The sequence below is a fragment of the Aethina tumida genome, chromosome 7, assembly GCF_024364675.1.
Source record: "Aethina tumida isolate Nest 87 chromosome 7, icAetTumi1.1, whole genome shotgun sequence".
Classification (NCBI taxonomy): domain Eukaryota; kingdom Metazoa; phylum Arthropoda; class Insecta; order Coleoptera; family Nitidulidae; genus Aethina; species Aethina tumida.
Genome location: NC_065441.1, coordinates 14,225,691 through 14,246,860, shown reverse-complemented (window position 1 = coordinate 14,246,860; position 21,170 = coordinate 14,225,691). Strand labels below are relative to the sequence as shown.

The following is a 21,170-nucleotide window of genomic DNA, read 5'->3' as shown; positions in this document are numbered from 1 at the left end:
TCCATACAATTATACATATATAGTATATGTATCTCTTTGAATATTAAATGTGAGTCAGCTCGAATGTCATGAATAAATAAACGGACGTTTTAAACATCCAAGCCGGCCGACTAAAAATATATCGCCCTAATTGGGGCATTACACAAATTATTCTTTTGACTCTTTCGACATCTGATGACCAGAAACTGGATTCAATAATCTCAAACTAAAATAAAAAGGCAAAAATGTAAAAGGGAAATGCGATCAAATTGAATAATTAATTGGGAAAATCCGACGGTATACATACATCAGCCAGGAGACGCGTCAGACATAAAAACGTTTAATGAAATTTTTAAAAGGGCTTTAACAAATTAAGTTTTAATGAAAGATTATTCCGCTATATTAAAACCATAAATCAAATTTGCGGCTAAGTAATTAGGCTCATTGATATCTTTATGAATTTAGGAAATCTCAAACCCGCTACAATTAGGAATTCTGATGGCTTTCGCCAAACTACGGCCCCGGCCCGTCTTATTACAAACTTTTCCCGAGCCCCGGATATTAATACTAGATATTATTAAATTCGCAAATTAATTGCTATACAATTATCTAATTTAAAATGTTTACTGTAATTCGGCTTGTACTGACTAATTAAGTTTTAAATCTGATAAGTTCCTAGGACAGACGGCAGTCTATATAGCCGAGTAAATTAATTCAGTTTATTTAAATAATTAATTGCCAAGGGATTCAATAATTTAATGTCCTCATGAAATGAGCATAAATACCATGTTTTATTTGAAGCTTTACTTCAATAAACATAATTCAATAAACGTTGATAAAATAAATATATATAAAATGAAATTGTTTAAAATAAAATCATAAAATTAATAAACCAGAATGGAATAAAAATTATAATAACAATAAACCAAAAAAGTAAATATTGAAGACCAATTAATTCCTTAAAATTAAATAAAAATTATAAATTATTACATTATTCCTTAATATTTTTCAAAGATTATCAGCAAAAAAAAAAACTAGAGAAGTGGTAATGACAATAAAAAAATATAAATAAATAAAACTAATAAAATATTAAGTTTATCTAATATATTTTTTAATTTTAAATAATTACGAAAAAAATGAATTTTAAAAAATATTTGTATATGTACAAAGAATAATTTTCAAATTATTTAATTATTTATTGCATATACAGTTATTAAATATTTATATTTTTTAATTTCTACATATTTTAAAAATATTAATTAAACAAATTATAGTTATTAATTTAACTATAAAATTATTAATTTGTTATTTATTAAATATGATAAATAATAAATAAATAAATGATAAATAATAATAAATGAACTTTCTAACATCAACACTTTATAGATTTTTCAGTTCATCAATGAAAATATTTGGAAAAAAATAAACAACTCAAAAACAATTGTTTAAGTATAGGACAAGGTACCGCCACTTTATTGATTTATTGCAGAGTGTGTCATTGAAACTAACAATTAATTGAATTTTTTTTTCAAAATAAATTAAAAATAAAGTAGTTCAAATCAATTATCATCAATTATATAAATTTCAAATCAATAACTTTTTCTGTTCTCAATAAATTTCTAATGAAGGTGATCACTCTGTATTTTTTGTATTTTTATTATTTGTCTGTTTTTTTTTATTTTCTATATATTTAACAAAATTAATTAAACAAAATACATTTATCTATAAAATTAATAAATTATTATATTTATAATTCAAAAATCCCTTTAAAACATGAAAATTAAGATTTTATAGTTTTAGAAAAAGTTATTTAAATTATTTATAAAAAATCCCTTTTGAAATAACCTAAAAATATTTTAAAATAAAAGAATAAAAATACTGTATTTTAGAATAAAAATGTAATATCAAAATAGAAAAAATAAACTTAATTTTTAAAAAAGCTATATATAATTCTTTTTAATAATAAAAAATATACAATATCAATATTAACTCACTATAAGCGGGTAGTGTGATGATCCAAACTAAGTTGTTGAATTATATTAAAAAATAAGAGATAATTCTTTCAGTTCCGTATGTAAACCAATAGAGTAAAATTATCTCACCCCGCTTTTAAAGTAAGTACATTCAAAAATGTAAAAATTGTGCTTGTAGTGTGTTAATAATGAAAATTAAAAAAACAAAAATAAAAAAATAGCACAGAGCCAATAAAATTTATCAGATTTACAAAAAAATATATATTTGAGTTAGTTTAAAGAGTAGAAAACTTTTAATTAGCAAAAGCGTATTTACTTCTTATCCAATTAAAGTTTACGAGTGCTCTCGTCATTACGAGTATAAATTATATAATTCAAAGTTTCAAGTGTTAAAAACAACTGAAATTCCTCGTTATGCACAGACATCAATCACGCGTATTACACAAGCCAGTCATTTTTGCGGCGGGACCAAAACATGGCACAACGTCGGTTCATAATTCCCGGCGAATCCGTCCCCTTAATGTTACAGCCAGAAATTAAATTCACCCGGAAGCGTTCACGTTTTGAGGGCGAGTTATGCACTTGAAATAACTAAACAAATCAATTAAATAGTTCGCAAATAAACTTATATACATCCGTTGTGTGTAAACAGTGGCGGATGCATTAAGTTGGTTCAGCAGTTGTGCCCTTGTTGTTCGCAGCCGCCAAGGGCCATTAGTACACAGTACATTTCGGTCCCTGCCGAGGGAAGATTACATTTAATCGCCATATTTAACTTTAGGTATGACCGCAGATACTTAACGCGCCCATTGCGTCCTATATCATTCACCCGGATCGATTTGTTACCACTGCCAATTCGGATAGTTCAACGGTTTTAATGGATACCACATCGATGCATTTATCAAACTCGTTGAAAGTTTGCGCGCACCAGAAACGGCCAAATGGGATTTTCGCATTTGTTTTTGTTCAACGATAACTCCTCGCTTCTTTGATGTTGCTGAGCTAAATCACAATAATGGATAGTGTTAAGTTTAGTCTATGGACGAGGAAAACACTAATGTATTGCAAAACTTCCAATTATTGGATAAAACTATTTCCGAGGTTATTTAAAAAATCCTCGAACTTGTTTTATTTAAGAATAGACTTGTTCATTTAAGATGGAAACTTCATGACTTAGCTTTAAACATTTCAGAAATTACCTCGTAAATTTAATATATATGCTATATTTAAAAAGCCTCAACTGTTTTCAAACATATTCTGAAGCTTATTGTCTTAATTATTTAAGAATAAACTTGCCCATTTAAGGGGGAAACTTCCTGACTTAGCCTTAACCATTTCAGAAATTACCTCTTAAATTTAACATATATGGTTGAATAGAAAAATCTTCAACTGTTTTCAAATATATTCTGAAGCTTATTGTCTTAATTATTTAAGTATAGACTTGCCCATTTAAGAGGGAAACTTCTCAACTTAGCTTTATCCATTTCAGAAATTATTTCTTAAATTTAATATACATGGTATATATTAAAAGCCTTAACTGTTTTTAAACATATTCTAACGCCTATTGTCTTAATTATTTAAGTATAAATTTGCCCATTTAAGAGGGAAACTTCCTGACTTAGCTTTAACCATTTCAGAAATTACCTCTTAAATTTAATATATATATGGTTTAGTAGAAAAAGCCTCAACTGTTTTCAAACATATTATGAAGCCCCTTGTCTTAATTATTTAAGTATAAACTTGCCCATTTAAGAAAGAAATTTCTTGACTTAGCTTTATCCATTTCAGACATATTTTGAAGCCCATTGTCTTAATTATTTAAGTATAGACTTGGCCATTTAAGAGGGAAACTTCCTGACTTAGCTTTAATCATTTCAGAAATTACCTCTTAAATTTAACACATATGGTTGAATAGAAAATTTCTCAACTGTTTTCAAACACATTATAAAGTCCATTGTCTTAATTATTTAAATATAAACTTGCCCATTGTCGTAATTATTTAAGTATAAACTTGCCCAACTTCTTGACTTAGCTTAAACCATTTCACATTTCATTTAATGATATTTAATATTTTTAAAGCTTAAAATAGTACTAAAAACTACATAAAGTATTCTTTTGTCATTCATTTTTCAAATAATTTTTAATATGTCTCTAAATACTTACTCAATGAATCCTCAAAACCCTGTAAGAAATCTATTGTTCAAAAATCAACTGTAACTTTGGAATCAGTTGAAAAGCTAAGCCACCTCTATTCTTAAAGAATACACAGCTTTTTAGACAACTACACTTTTTAGAATTCATTTAATGATATTTAATCTTTTTAGAGCTATTTTAATATGAGTAAATTCTTATTACTTAATGACTTCTCAAAACTTAATAAAACAACTAATGTTCAATGTTCAACTATAACATTAGAATCAGCTGAAACCTCTATACTTAAAGAATAAGGACTGTGGATACAAAGCTTTTTAGCCAACTACATTCTTTTTCAATTCATTTAACGATATTTAATCCTTTTAAAGTTTAAAATAGTACGAAAAACTACATAAAATACTCCTTTGTCGTTCATTTTTCAAATATTTTTTTTAATATGACTCTAAATTCTTATTACCCAATGAATTCTCAAAACCCAATAAGAAAACTATTGTTCAAAAATCAACAGTAACATTGGAATGAGCTGAAACCATAGAGCCACCTCTATTCTTAAAGAAGTACTACAGATACAAAGCTTTTTAGATTACTACATATTTTAGAATTCATTTAATGATATTTAATCTTTTTAAAGATTAAAATATAACCAACAACTACATAAAATATTCTTCTAACATTCGTTTTTCAAATATTTTTTAATATGTCTCTAAATTATTATTACTTAATGAATTCTCAAAATCCTGAAAGGAAACTATTGTTCATAAATCAACTGTAACGGAATCAGTTGTAAAGCTGAGCTGGCTCTATTCTTAAAGAATGCAAAGCCTTTTATGCAACTACATTTTTTAGAATTCATTTAATGATATTTAATCTTTTTAGAGCTTAAGATAAAATCAACAATTACATTAAATATTCTTTTGCCCTTCATTTTTCAAATACTTTTTTAATATGGGTAAATTCTTATTACTCACTGAATCCTCTTAACCCAATAAGAAAACTATTGTTCAAAAATCAACTGTAGCATTGGAATCAGCTCTATTTTTTGGACATTATCTTTTCAAATATTTTTTTAATTATAATACATATATTAAGTATTTTCTACACGATAAAAAAAATCAGTATTCTCATCGATCAATTTGATTCAAACTAATTAAGATTGTAGCGGTCAATACATAAAACGAATTACACATTGACTTAAATTTAATCTATGGTAGTATATAGTATATTGCCCATTTAAGAGTGAAATTTCTTGACTTAGCTTTAGCCATTCCAGAAATTACCTTTTATATTTAATATATACGGTATATATAAAAAACCTCAACTGTTTTCAAACATATTCCAAAGCCTATTGTCTTAATTATTTAAGTATTTCAGAAATTACCTTTTAAATTTAATATATATGGTGTATATATAAAAAAGCCTCAGTTGTTTTCAAACATATTATGAACCCTGTTGTCGTAATTATTTAAGTATAAACTTGTCTATTTAAGAGGGAAACTTCCAAACTTACCTTTAACAATTTATAAATCAGTAGTTGATCTAAATAAATGTTATTTTACAGCCTATTTCCAAGCAAGTTTTATTATATTTCTAGAATTATTTAAAAAATTTAATGTTTTCGAACAGGATATTTTAGAAATCACTTCTTAAAATTTGTATATCAACATTTCAATGTTTTATTTTCCAATATATTTCCTAATATTATCCATCATGTTTCCAAACTTGAGTATGTATGTGAATACCTAGTACACAAGTACAGATATTTCCCAATAAACTGAACGAATTCCCATTTCAAAAAAAAAAGCATGCAAGTTCACTTGAGCAGCTCATAAAAGGGGATGTAGCTGCGTTCTCATCCCTGAACTAAATATAAACGAGGGCACACGACACGACACAAAGGTGGCCGTTTAAATCTGCTACGTGTAAAGTTTGTTGCATTCCGGGCAGCTCATCTCATACATAATGGTTTTTTGTGTACATAAGGCGATGGTTCCTGGCGGCGCAGGCCTCGGCATCTTAAAGGCGACTGAAACAGTAATGTGAGTTATGAGGCCCCAGTTCCGTGCACCCTTAATTGATATTTGTGGCCTTTTGCCCGCAATTGGAATCTTGCAGATAACCGCATTTAATTAATGTATGGGGTACGGTTTGCATACGGTGCAGCAGTCACTCATCGCCACGCTGCTCCGCCAGATTTGCCTAAATTATTTCTAAACTCGTTTGTGTGTTACCACTGGCGGAGCAGTTTTATACACTAAATTCATAATGCATGCACAAAAAACAAAATATACAGTGTCACCATATTAAGACGGAAGTGTCCAGTAGTCCAGAATTTAATTTTAAATGGACATTTTTGAATTCTCCGTTTTTAGTTATTAAAACTAATATACTAAACAATAACATTATTAGGTTTCTTCTTCTTTATAATATGTGCAATACTGTAATGTTCAGTTATTTCTGAGAAAGGTATTTTGAGTGTTTTTGTAACCTATTTTTTTATGTCTGTATTTTAATAAACGCCCCCCATTTACGAAATGAATAAAAAACAATAGCAAACCTAAATTTTCTTTTATTTTAAATCAAGCTACAAGTATTCGGTATTCATACGATTTTTTTCCAGTCCAAACAAAACCCGAGAAACGGCATCTCTCCCATTTAAATAAACAATGGCATTCATCTGTGCGAAGCATTTAAACAGGCAACACCCGTGGGTATCAATGAAATGCAGCGCCGGGACCCCAGAATAATCGCCCGGGCACAAAAGATTCTCACGCGAACGCTTTTCAAATAATCTCCAGCTTAAATCCTGTGTCTGAATTAATCAGTCACCAGTTGATACCACTAAATAATGAACAGGATAATAATTGGGACAGAGGGATGACTCCTCACAAGATTAATCCATTAAACCACCAAATATTTAAACGGAACGTGCCGAAATTTTTCTGATCCACTCCTGAATTATTAACGCCAGCAAATAGCGCAGCAAACGAACACGGTACGGGCTTTAAGAACATCAAAGCCCGTATCCTAATCAACCACCTGGATTTGTCTCGTAGATAAATAATGTTTTACTTTGACCCGGGCGTCCGTGAACGACGTCAGATATGAAATCGAAGGTTCGGGACGGGACTGAAGCAATCATAATATTTGCACGACGTGTGAACAGCCGGGACGAGTCTGTCGAGCAGAAGAACAATCATGACCTGGTGTTTTATTCAGGGTTGAATTGTTTGCTCTCATTCCCTGTCCCGGCATAGACGTCGATCTATATTTCATCACGATTTACGTTCAAACCGTGTTAAAAGGCCTAGGTTTGTGTGTAGGAGGTATTAAGTATTCATTTGTGTTCACAGATAGATGTACCGGGTGGGCAAATACATTGGAGGCCGTCGGTCACCTTTAAAAACTAATCTAACTAATTTGATTAATAATAAAAGTGATCCTGGGAAAAGTGGGAGACCAATAACTAACATCTCTATTGGGATGTCATAAAAATCAGTTTTTCAATGTCAATTGAAATATCATTTAAGACATCTGATTATTTATCTTGAGATAATTGATCATATTTTTGAAAATTTTAATTAAACATGGCATATTTTATACAGTTTTGAAATTTTAGAGGCCACAGTAACCTTTATTACTAAATTTCAAAAATTTCAAGTAAAATAATATATTTTTATACTAAAAAAGATAAAGCACAAAAATCCAAAGAAGTTGTTAAAAGCTACATATTAATATCTAGTGTGAAGATGCATACATCTCTGTAAAAAATAATTAAAATTTTATTGTAGATTACTTAGTTTAACTTGTCTGTATTTTTTTTACGGGGGTAGAAAAATAAAATATTTTTGAATACAGTCATACAAAAAGCACTGCTGAAGTACATTACAATGATATGGCTACAAATGCAGATTGGTCCAGTAACCTGCTGTACGTCCATGTTTTTTCACAGGAATTGATGGAAGTTATGTACACATACTTTTGCACTTTTCATTTATATTTACACTGTAAAGTAACTTTATTTTTTCATTCCATTTAGATATCTATCCCTTTTATTATTGATGAAAACATCCAAAACTAATTCAGATATTTTCATTAAATTTGATATACAAGTGGGAAATGAGTATTGTAATACGATGGTGGCAGTCATGGAGTAAAGAGGACAGAAGAAGTAGAGCAGGAGATTCCGAAAGACCCTGAGCTACCACAGAGCCACTAAATTATTGGCCCTAAGGAACAGGATGAGTTCAACGCAAATTATTAGTGATGATTTTTTTTGCCGATGAAGGTAAACCATTTGGTACTCGTATAATGTCTTTGACCTACGGTTTTATCACCCTTTTTTGGACTTACCAGCAAACAAATAGGCGTTAACGTAGTGACTGGTGTATGGAACGTTAACAGTGGGATGAGGAATGAAATCACATTGTGTTTATTAGTAAGACAACGATGTGGAGAAAGACATGATCCTTGCTTTTCTGTGGAGTTTTTCAGTTTTCATCAATGGTAACATGACGTCCCAGGGACATTTGGATGGCGTTTTGGAGTCTTATTTTCATCTCTACATAAGAAGAGACCTAGAACTACTTTTTCAGCAAGATAATGTCCGTCCACATATTGCCAAGAATACATTAAACTTCCTAGAAGCCTCCCATGTGAATTTACTGCCTTGGTCGCCCATATCTTCAGACCTTTCCCCGAACGAACATGTGTGGGATATAATGGGTCCACGTTTAAGGAATTTACAGGACCGTCCTCGGACTCCCAATGAACTAAAACGTCAGATTCAGTGTCTTAATCAAAGGGGGTTCCGACTCTTTATTAACATTTATTAGAATAAATCAATTATATGTAATTATTGCGTTTTTTTGCACACAGTATATATATTTTAAACATTTAGAGTTTTGAACTCACCCCTTATAATGAATCATTGTTTTTGTAAACCGTTAAACCCCAAAAATTATTTTGCGGAAGCGAAGTTGCGTTGCGGTCCCACCGAAAATCGCCGGCTGCGAAACAGACGGCGGCCGGAAAATTCGATGAACGGCAAAGCAATAAAGCGATGATTGGGAACGGTGGGGCGGCAATGAAACGACATTCTGCGAATTCCCGCTCACCCTCCAGTTACCCTCCCAGTCTCATCCGGCACGTCTTTTTTACTGTTCCAGATACAGATTTTCGGCTTCAACTCGCAACTGTACACCAACTTCTCGGAAGCGTTGCACAAAGCCCAGGGGATCGTCGTTACGTCGCTGCTCTTGCAGGTAAGGTGTTTTTCGCGCCCGATTTGATGCGTCTCGGTGCGTTCCGGATTAGGGATCCGATTTTCTCGGGGCTTTGTTTCCGTGTACGTGTGATTTGCTTTAACGCATCGACGAGCTATTCAATTAAACTTCTTTATTGCCGTCACCTTATTTATCTCTAACGTGCTTTTAATTAATCTATATTGCTCTGGAAGTTTTCTAATTAACTAATATATTTAATTAAACATTAATAAGATTGTAATATTCATTATATTTATGGTGTTTACCGATCATTTTAATTTATAACAATATTTCAGTTTGTATGAGAAATTTTCAGTCGAATAAAAAAAAATAAGTTCTTTAATATATTTAATAAATTTTAAGTAAACTTAGTGAAAGTTTATGAGAGTTTTTATGAAATTAAATAATTAAACTTTTTGTGTAATTATGATTTTTAATGTTTTTTTAGTTTATTACATGTATAAAATTTCAAATAGAAAACTTCAATTTGTTTTACAAGTATAAAGTACATTTTATAAATTAAAATAGCAATCAAAATGCAACCAACTATTTTTAAAATTTTAAAAGATAAATTTTAGTTTGTTTTTGTTTACATTTTATAAAAACCGTCAAATAAACACGATACCAGTTGTGTCAAAACAGTAATATATACAAAATCCTTTGCTCTAATACAACATTTTTTAATAAACACAATAAATATTTTAAAAATTAAATAGCACCCAAAAATATAAATTACTTTAAAATCATTTCTTATATAATAGAAAAAAAAACAATTACAACATTTAACTATTTATATAAAATTTTAATATTTAATATTAGTAAACATATCGATAAATAGAATTCACTGTATTTATAAAAAAACAGTAACAATAGAAATGTACCGGTTTTTGTGGAATTTTAATTTGGAAAGGTTTTTATAGCTATTGCAAAAATTGTAATGGATTCGTTTCGGTTTGAAATTTTAATTGTAACATCTCATGGGTTAAATGTAATGAGAAAAATATTAACAAAAAATTATTAAAGAATTAAAAACTTATTCGATTTAGAATTATTTTTACATATATAAATATAACATTAATTATATAATAATTATTTCCAATTATTTATGTATAAGTTTTATTTTTTCCGATATTAATTACACTTATTATTTAAAGTTTATTTTATATGTCGTTAAAAAGAATCATTAGTATCAGCACACGTAAATAAATGAGTGTTATTTTTACATTTTTTGGTAAAACATTGAGTGTAATTAGATTGAAGAAAGTTGATGTTTTAAGACACGCATTAAATTCGATAGTTTTTCAGAAAAGCTCAAATTGATTTGACCATCAATCATTGAAAGAACTAATAAAAATAAGAAATTTTGTTTTTTAAAACAAAAAACAGACATCGCATTGACCTTTAAATAGATTGTAAAATTAATAATTTTAACATTTTGTATATAATTTATTTGATAGTAACTAATATTGTTTAATTATGTTTTATTAAGTTAAACCAAATGTTTTTAAAAATTTGTGATTAGAAACAGTCATACAGAAAAAGTAATTTTTGGTATGTTAGTTTCAAACTAGTAAAACAATTATTATGAAATAAAAAATATTTCTTGGTATAATATTAATTAATATATTTGCAGCGTAGCATAATTAAGTTTTCAATTAAAATTTTCCACATTGTAATTTTATAAATATAATAATATTTTTTGTAAATATACATGTGTACATATGTAATTAAATTAAAAATATCAATTATATAAATTCTCAATAGTATTTTATTAAATAAATATATAGATACATAAAATAATTTTTAATTAAATAATTTAAATAGATAATTTATTAAATTCATTATATTAATTAACAAAATAAAATTAAATTTATTCATAATTGAAAAATAAGTTAATTTCAACAGTAGTCATTAGATTATACATTTAAAAGAAATTATTTACAAAAATTCAGATAATAATTGTTGTTATTTTGAGGGCAGCTATTTAAAACCATTGACTTCATTTTTTAACATAAAACACAACCAGTAAAGTGAGCACGTTATAATCGTTTTGTTTTTAAAAATTGCATTATTGCGGGGGCATGTTGGACCAAACCGAAATATGACCGCGTTATCTTGAAGCGACTCTCTTAAATTATGTCCCAACTTGCCATAAAACGTTTCATTGTATTTTAAAAATCCCATGTCTAGTACATTAGATTCTGCACGAGCCATAATTTTCATTTGAAGTTACATATTTCAGGCTTTAATTTAATAAATTTTATTTATTAGGCAGTTATAATTAAATGCCGGCTTTAAAGGGGCGAAACTATATTTAGCAAAATTACAAAATAAACTAAACTTCGGACATTAAAACGAAATTTATATCACACATATAACAAACAAAGTATGTGCGCAACAAATTCGTAATCGCACCGAAGCTTTTAGCTGATAATTCCGCATTTTAAAATTAAAATTAAATATGTGACGACACAAATCACCGGACAACGCCAAAAATATTTTAATGTGTGGAGCCACATCATCTCCGCAGAATTTTATATCACCGAAATTTTAATGTTTTTTAAACAATTTTATTCAATTTCATTCCAAACATTTATTTGGAAGGGCGGAATCATGAAGGGTAAGTTAAGTGCATGACGTGCCAAATCACCGGGCCACGTTCTAAATGTTTAAATTCGCGTTCGCAGACGGCGGTCTGGCGCAGGCGGAGGGAAAAATAATATGCGGAAATTAAAGTTGAGGGTGGGCTTTTCTTACGCCCCGAACTATTGATTTGATTGAATTACAACACTTTGATTGTCGAGACAGGTGTTTTCGAACCGTACCAACCAATTTGTTGCTCCGATATGAATATCGATTTAACATTATGCACTGCCGTGAAATTCTATTAGAGAAAAATTACATCCTCCAAATTATCTATCTTAATGCCGTTTAAAATCAATTTCGTTTTATGCAGGAATAAATTTATGTGGTTGTCCGTGTTTAAATTAAATTCATAAACCGTTTTTACTACGTACATGGTTTTATGTTCAAGTTTACTTTTCCATTGGGATTTTATTTATTTATTTTTAATTAGTTATCAATTAAAAATAAACAAACAATATACATTATGAATAAATATAAGCACCAAAATGTGCAATTTTTGCCATTATAATCGTTAAAATAATATGAATAATAAGTAATTGTTATACAAAATTGTTAAATAAATTTGACGTCATTTAAATATTTAATTAGTAAACGTCTAAACTTTAATAAGACCTTTCTAAGTAATTTTTCAATGAAATAAACTGAACATCCTACAGTAATTAAGTTATTTACAAAAAAGGCTTAATATTAGAAGAATATTTTCCTTCAAAAACAATGGTTGGTAAGTGGACTGATTTGTTTAAAAGTCGTCACACAGGCACTTAACGTGCCTGACATAGAGAACAAAGGCTGCATCCACATGAGAAATCGTCTCGAAAAGATATTATAGGATAAGTTTTGAAAGATTAACAGAGAGAGGATTAATTGAAACACTATTAAACAGTTTAAATAAAGTTTTTATGCTCCAAAAGCACTGCGCAAAGTGACAAGAGATTCCAATGACATTCTCAGTAACATTTGGGTCATTTTTGAAAATATAAAAGGGACTTTGTGCATCGTTTTATCACTGCGGATGAGAATTTGATCTAAAACTTGAATCCTGAAACAAGTATCTAAGGAGTGAACTGCTTTTCAGCTTCAAAGGGAGTGTTAAAAAATTATCTAAAAACTTGTTAACGTCAGTTATTTTGTGATGTTGGGTATGTTATTATCAAACTAGTAAAACAATAATCTGAGATTATTATAGTAGTCTTTTGTATCAAATTAATGTAAAAATTCATGACACTCTTTACAGAAGAAAAATTCAAAATAACACTCAACATTTAGCTTTCTCTGACTCCTGACTCTTCTCACACCTCAAGTCTTCATAGAAAACAAATTTCATCAAACGAAAAGGTAATACATATTGTAGAGGAGTGCTTTGTAACCAAACCAATTTAGAGATGGACTCCACAAATTGGATTGCATCGTAGGAATAAGTGTATTGAAGTTGAGGAAGATTTTATTGAAATTTTAATATTAAATATTAAATTAAATTATAATATTGAAATTTATCAAACCATTTAATTTCTTTTTCTTTGATCATTTAGCTCTAGAATAACGAAATTATTTGAGTACAATCTTTACATTTATAAAAAGTTTTCAATTTTTTAAATTTTACAATTTATGATATTAATGAATTTATTTTTGGTTAATTTTATTTTAAATATTTATTGAACTAATATTTCTTATATAATTATGAATCTTTGTACATTAATTCTTTTAAACCAATTTGTTTGTAGTTTTTAATATTGAATTTAATTAATATAAGGAAATTTTTTGTTGTGCCTAATTTCTATAAATTATATATAGCTCAATGTTTTAATTTTTGTAATACTAAAGTTTTAATGTTATTGAATTACTTTTCATTTTATTTTTATGGTTTAACATTTATTTGGTTTAAAATAATATAATATTGCCAATATTTTAGCATCTTTTTTTATTTCAAATATCACTTATTTGTTGAATTTGATTTTTAAAACAAATTTTATGGAATTTTTTATTGATTCAAATATTTTCTTCGAATTTTTTTAATAATACAATTTAGTTAAAAATAATAAAATTCTCTAGACACATTCATTAATATTACATAGTTTTCAGGCTAAATTGTGTGGTATTGGTTTTTCTTTTGCAATATTCAAATTTTTAATTATATTTTTAGTAAAATTGTAGCCAAATATTATTGACATAAATCTATTGTACTAAATGAATATTTATTTAATAATATAAAGAATATTTATCACATTCTTATTAAAATTTTGGCGAATGCACCTGCTAAATATAAATATCATTTTTACCACAGAAATTTTAATTAAATTTAAAAAATAAATAGTATACTATTAAATAATAATGATATTTAATATAGATAATAATTTTTAATAATAATAATAATTTTTAATAATATTGATGTATCGCATTGACCTTGTTAAAATTTTGGCGGATGCGCCGTAAATTTATTTGCTTAAAATATGCTAATTAAATTTCAAAAAAATTACAATAGTTCAATAAATTACCTAGAATATTATTATTATTATTATTATTATTAAGAAAACTTATTTTTGAGATAATGAAATATTTTTTAAATTTTGTTTCATAAGCTAATGACTAATTTATTTCTTTATAAAAAATGTAACATGTTTCTGCAACATAAAACCGATATAAAATATAAGGGCGTAAAAAAGTGTAAGTCATGTCATATCTAAGAAAAGTAGTCGTTAATATTGAAAAATCGCGTAATGGTTTCCCGCATAGATAGATACTTCCGCATCCTGTTTTTAATTACAAGTTGACGTTTATTATAAAAGTCACTTAATGTGTAGTAAAAAGCAGGTTGTAATTGCTCATAAATATGCACTGTTTTTAAAAGCTTTCCTACGATCCTTGCAGAAGCTAAAAGCATAGTAAATATGCATAGGATAATTTGTAATCCACTTTCAGCCAAAAATCGCCATAAAATTACGATACAATTTGCCATATCTTCCCGAGTTCAAGTGGCTAGAGAGACATAAACGAAAGTGGCTGGAGGTAGGGCGAAATCCTCTTGTTATGCAAATTGTATTGTAGTCCAACTTTTAAAACACTCTTTAAGCCGCCAAGTAATCATGCAAATTACGCCCGTGTCTCCCGCCGTCATTATTATAATTGTGTTTTTCATTACAGCTGCCTGTACCCAGACTCCCAGACGACGATCTTACCTACTTCCCTTATACATTATACATTGTAATTTACTTATGTACCACGTTTTCCTCTTTCTTCAAGACAGATTACACGCCTTCATCTCTGATTTTTTTATCTATGACATGAATTTTTACAACTTACAATTATTAAACACACAAAACAAGTTTTAATTAATTAGATTAACATGCGACGCGATTTTATCGTCGGTTCTTTATAGTTGAACATAATTAGGCCGGAATTTTGTGAAAACGAGCATAATACAAAGCAGAATTAATCCAAATTAGTCGCCTAATATCTACTTAGTAATATTAACGCTTAGTTTTCAATTTCACGCCCGATTTAACTTCGTAAATTACCAATACTAATCCGAAATGTTCGTGCGGAACTTGTGCATTGCAAGTTTGCACTCGAGTTGCTTCCATCCGTTCGGCGGGTTTGTGTATTGTGATTTTAAAAGGTGAACGTTTCATATTTGATTCATAAATAAATCTAGAACGTAAAACTAGGTTTCTGGTTAAGAAAAAATCTATAAGTTTTTCCATTATAACTTTTTCTTATTTTCCCACACCAAAACGTTATATATTTGAGTTTTATAAAATTGGCTTGATTCCATTTTGTATGTTGCATCGCGAAAACAATAAGAATATCCTCGGAATGTGTGCGACACCAGCATCAATCATAAAAGTAACGGAAGTCGTCGCTAAATTTAAACAGTCATATTGTTTCACAATTGCGGCAAATCTTGACGTCTGACGTTATTTTAAGATGAATGATTTTTAAAGTATCTTCTTCTATATACAACAGTTTTTTTATAGAATTTATAGATGTGATGTATTTAATACTCATTAAAAGGAAAAGAATTTATAATTGTAAAAAGACATTAATTTTTTTGAGAATAAAAATAATTTTTTTTTCAACATAACAAAGAAAATTAAATTAAGTTTTGTTTATGAATAATAATTTAAACAATATTTTTAAATTTTAATACATTCTACTCGAGGTGTATCTATAGTAGATGGTCAAAATTTTAGAGCAGGTAGAACATGTCCAATAATGAAGTAAATCTAAGTTTTCTAAAGTTTTTCCTGAAAACAATACAGGTCTTCAAATTTAATTTCCAAAATTTCTTTTTTCAGATTCTGTAATAACCTTTGGTCCAATCGTGTTTAAATTAGATATGTTACTATCCTAAAATACATTCCTACAACAAAATATCCAAAGTTATCAATACAACGGGGAAAGACAATAATTCTGTTCAAATATAAAATTTTAAAAAATATTTTTAAATTTTAATGCTTCTATTCAAGGAAAAAAATTGTCAAAAAAATTATTTTTTTATCAAAATAACAGAGAAAATCGAAAGTTTTGTTTATATATAATAGTTTAAACATTTTTAAATTTTAATACATTCTATAGTAGGTCAAAATTTGAGCGAGAGTTAGAACATATCCAATAATGCAAAAATATTTCCTGAAAACAATACAGATGTTCAAATTTAATTTCCAAAATTATTTTTTTTTTTTAGATTTTTGTACAATAATAACCTATTTAAATTTGATATGTATTATCCTAAAATACATTTCTATAGCAAAATACCCAAATTTATCAATAAAGTAGAGATACAATATTCTGTTTAAATATAAAATTTTAAAAATTATTTTTAATACATTCCTACAACAAAATACCCAAAATTATCAATACAACAGGAAAAGACAAAAATTCAGTTTAAATATAAAATGTTAAATATTATTTTTAAATTTTGATACATTCTATACAAGGTGTTTCTAAAGAAATAATAATAATGAAGAAAATCTCAGTTTTCTACAGTTTTTCAGTCGTGTTTAAATTTAGTATGTAAAATACATTCGTATATAAACCTGGGTTAAAAGTAATTCAATAAATTCTGTTCGCATTCTAATTAAGTATTTAATAAAACCTCACATTTAAACCAAATATATGTATATTGAAACGATTTATTGACAAGTGGTTGGCGTTTTAAAACGTTTTAATTAATCGAATAAAAGAGATAAAACCCATATATTTTATCTCCGAATGTAGATCAAAAGATACCCAGGGAATCGAATTTCACATTTGGAATTACTGGTTTTGCAAAAGGTCTTTTATGTTTGTTTAGTGCTTACTCATAGAAATCTAAAGAAAACAGGAAAATAAATTATTCAATTGTAATGCTGGTACTTACGGTTCGTTCACTTGAGAAATTTAATGGATGTCACATAGCTGGAAAATGTTTTCTAAATATACTATTAATAATTCAAATGATTTAAAATTATTTGTGGATATGTGGATATTTAATTTTTGTTTATTTAAGTTATGATTGTAATAACATGAACCCCTGATAGGAAATCGGTTTATCCGTTTAACATAAATAAATGTATTTATGTTAACTGTGTAATTACACAGTTTGTGAGTAAACACACAATTTAAATATTATAATTTGCAGCACTCCGTTTAAAGTTATGAACTCCCATTTTCTAATTACATATTTATAAAAAAGTTTATTGTTTAAAATTGTACATTGCATATAATTTACACAATAAATTTCAAGTAGTAGCTGCGAACAATCGGCGTTGAGTGTCACTGGTAATAATTCAGGTTGTATCCGTTGGATTTAATTATAAGTTTGCTGTTGTGTATTTTGCTGGCGGTTTACACCGGTACGGGACAAAGAAACATCGAGAGTCGCTTATACTATATATTTAATGAACTTTCCCGTAGTTACAGATTCATCAGGGTGTCAGAAGTGAAACTAATTAAAATTACTTAATTAATTCCGAAATTAGTTTTTTTTTTCTTCGCCCTCATCCTCCGGCGGCTGCGAACCGTGTTTAATGTTTCGATTCCGGTCCAGGTCTTTTACGTTGCAATTGTAATTGTATGAATTTTTTACGTATTCTGTATCAGCACGGGTTGAATGGAACACAAAGGCCAAAGTCCATTTGGTCCTCTGATGTGTGTGTAAGCAACGAAGAAAAATCTTCCAGTCGGGATTCGAGCAAATGAACACTTTATTTTCTTTGTTTGCCTTTTTCGTTTATAATTAACGCTGAACGAGTTCATACAACTGCCTTTTTAATGAGGGCGACTTTTAATGTTTTAACTGTTTTAATTGTGTTTTGAATTGAGTTTACATATTTAGCTCAACACTAGGTAAGCTAAATAATAAAATACAACAATTATATCTATTACATTGTTAACATTATTATTGTAAACAAGTATTTCCTATTTTTCTGGCACCATTTTCTTGACCACTCAATATATATTTTTCCAAACTTTTGTCCAGGAGTGTATATTGTAGCCACAATAATAAATTATTTTTTTTTTTTTTTGTTTAAGCAGATACTTTTATATCGTGTACTAAATTAACAAATCACGTTCACAAAAATATACTAATTATATATTTAAACATGAAAATTATTAATTTATTTTATAATTAAAGAACATTTAAAAATTAATTTTATAAATTTAAATTTAATTCGTCAAAAAAATGTGGAACGCTTCACGATTTTGCGTGTCATCCTTGCGCAGGGGCCATGCTAATCTTCTCTGTATCGTTCCAATTTTAGTATATGTACCGCCGAAGCGAGTACATTGGCAACCTTGCGTAGGTTGTATATCTACGAAACAGCCCTGCCACAACGTCGGTGAGATGTATACAAAATGTATATATACACATTACCAATAAATAAATTAAATTTACAATTTGTGTTCCGTGCGTGTAACTACGAATTATTTAATTAAGAAAATTAAATTTAGTAAAGCAATAAAATGTTTGATTAAAAATTTTTATTAGGTGGATTTTATAAATGTAAGATTGTGTTAAAAAAACAAAGTTATGGATATTTTGGTGTACACAAATATAAACGTAAATTACGTATACGATTTGGGAATACTAATAATAGCTTCTTATAGGAGCAAATATGCCAGAAATTTCTTCTATCATCATAATTGGTAACTTCACAGATATTTTAATTAAACCATCAATCTGTCAAAAATTAAATAAAGAAAATTTAAAAACTTATTTGTTTAGATTATGACATGGTATAACCATTTTATTTGCAAAAAGATGCAAAATTTAAAAATTCAAAAACTACATAAAGTTATAATCAATAACCTAAGTCAATCACTCTGTATATATAAAATATTTTAAAAAGTTTATTATTATAAATTGCCAATTTAAATTCATAAATTGTTCTATTGTATAAATTTAAATGAATAAAAAATTATTTAATTTTAATAATTTTTCTTTAATCTGGAACTCATTTATTCTTGAATAGTTTTTAAACTCCATGCAAAACTATTAAATATAACTTAAGGAAAACTTGACGAGTAAATTATTAATTAAGACAGAGCGGCAAAGCCTCGAATGAAAAATAAAGCGATTGAATATAATTGGAAAATGGCCCTAATACATTTTTAATTAACACAATTTTTCCTTCATCGTCGCCTCCTTCTGTTTCAGCTGGGAGATTTATCAAATCCGGAACTGCGGATATTAACGGATCAATTGGACAAAATACGTTACGGAGGTAAGTAATTTGCGATAAATTTCACAATTCACTTTACCCGAACGTTTTGTTTTGTTGTTTTTTTAAAGGGGATGAAGTGGAAGTGAAGAGGTTATCGGTCAGGGGGCTGCTTCCCGAAACGGATTATTATATGACCTACGACGGCTCAACCACCATGCCCGCCTGTCATGAAACTGTCACTTGGATGATCCTCAACAAACCCATCTACATCACCAAACAACAGGTAACGTTCATTCATTTTAATAACCTTGAGGGTCACTGAATGAATTGTTTTATGGCTCGTATTGTCTTAATTTTTTGATACTCAATTTACAATTTTCATCAATGTCTGGTCTCTAGGTATCCTTGTAAAAGTTTAAACGTCTCACGTTAACTTTAGGAGGCGAAGCTGATGATCATAACCCCCCCCCTCAAGCACAAAGTAATTTTCCCCACTGTTCGCATACACAGCGAATGGCATTGCCACGTTTCACACGGTTTCGTCGCGGCGGGTCTGGGACGGAAACGTGATTATTAGCACGTAGATTTACACATGATCTCGTCGGAGTGTCTTGGTTCTACCCTCCGCAATGCTTGTTATGGAGACCGGTCAATTTAGCGACTAGGGGGATAGAACTCTCAGGGCAACAGCCACTCGAGACGTCTTCCTCTTTTGTGCCCCGTTGTTTATGTAAGGGGGTGATGCCGTATAACTAAAAGCTGAGTGTAATTGCACGATGCGGAAGAGGTATTATTGGCACAGGTTTAACAACAGAACGTTTTGTTTGATTGTTTAACTCAGACACGTTTTAATGGATGTTTCATGCGGTTCAATGAACTGACGTCGAACGTTCGGGAGTTGATCTCTCTAGAAACTTTCAGAATAACTGATGTTCTAATATTTTTTGTTCGCTTTAGATAATTCAAACTATCTGCAACGTTTAAACTCGATAACTTGGAGTTGTTGGCATTAAAACTTCTGAAATTATCTTCCGTAGACTTCGTCTTTAAACCTTTAAGTTCTTTTAGATGTCCAAGGGTTTGTTAAAAAATCTACTGGTCTAAAATCATGACGAGATGACGACACCACCTATTGAAAATACGGCTTTTCTTAGGCCCTTAATATTTAACCACAAGCATCAAGAATGCGTTTAAACCTTCGTCAGGATTAACCCCCTTGTGTTGCTATTAAATTAAGGCAACGCACTTGGTGAGGTTGACGTACGTATAGAGCGAGACTACGTCGCGACGCCCGATCTCGAACAAACCAATTTACATCGTGCAACAGGTATGGAACTCGACAAACGACGTCGGCTTTACCATCTCACTTGTCGCACCGTGGGTGAAACACATTTTATTCGAAATCCAGTAATATATTTACTTATATATTATTACAATTTTGTTAAACATTTCAATTATTATTTCTTACTCATTCTTAACTATTAGTTTTTTTTTTCTTTAAAATTCTATCTAAA

The 21,170-nt window shown here is 28.9% G+C and overlaps 1 protein-coding gene and 1 non-coding gene across 2 annotated transcripts in view; one reads left to right on the top strand and one right to left on the bottom strand.

Moving 5' to 3' along the window:
- Positions 1–21,170, top strand: part of LOC109595441 (carbonic anhydrase-related protein 10) — a 171,738-nt gene that overhangs the window by 132,882 nt on the left and 17,686 nt on the right. Inside the window, exons 6-8 of the mRNA XM_020010789.2 lie at positions 9,272–9,367; positions 19,650–19,716; positions 19,785–19,939. Of these exons, the coding sequence (XP_019866348.1) occupies positions 9,272–9,367; positions 19,650–19,716; positions 19,785–19,939 (318 nt within the window). The remainder of the gene's footprint in view (positions 1–9,271; positions 9,368–19,649; positions 19,717–19,784; positions 19,940–21,170) is intronic.
- On the bottom strand, positions 18,671–18,777 carry LOC126266335 (U6 spliceosomal RNA). The gene has a single exon (XR_007548752.1). It is a non-coding gene; the product is annotated as a U6 spliceosomal RNA (small nuclear RNA).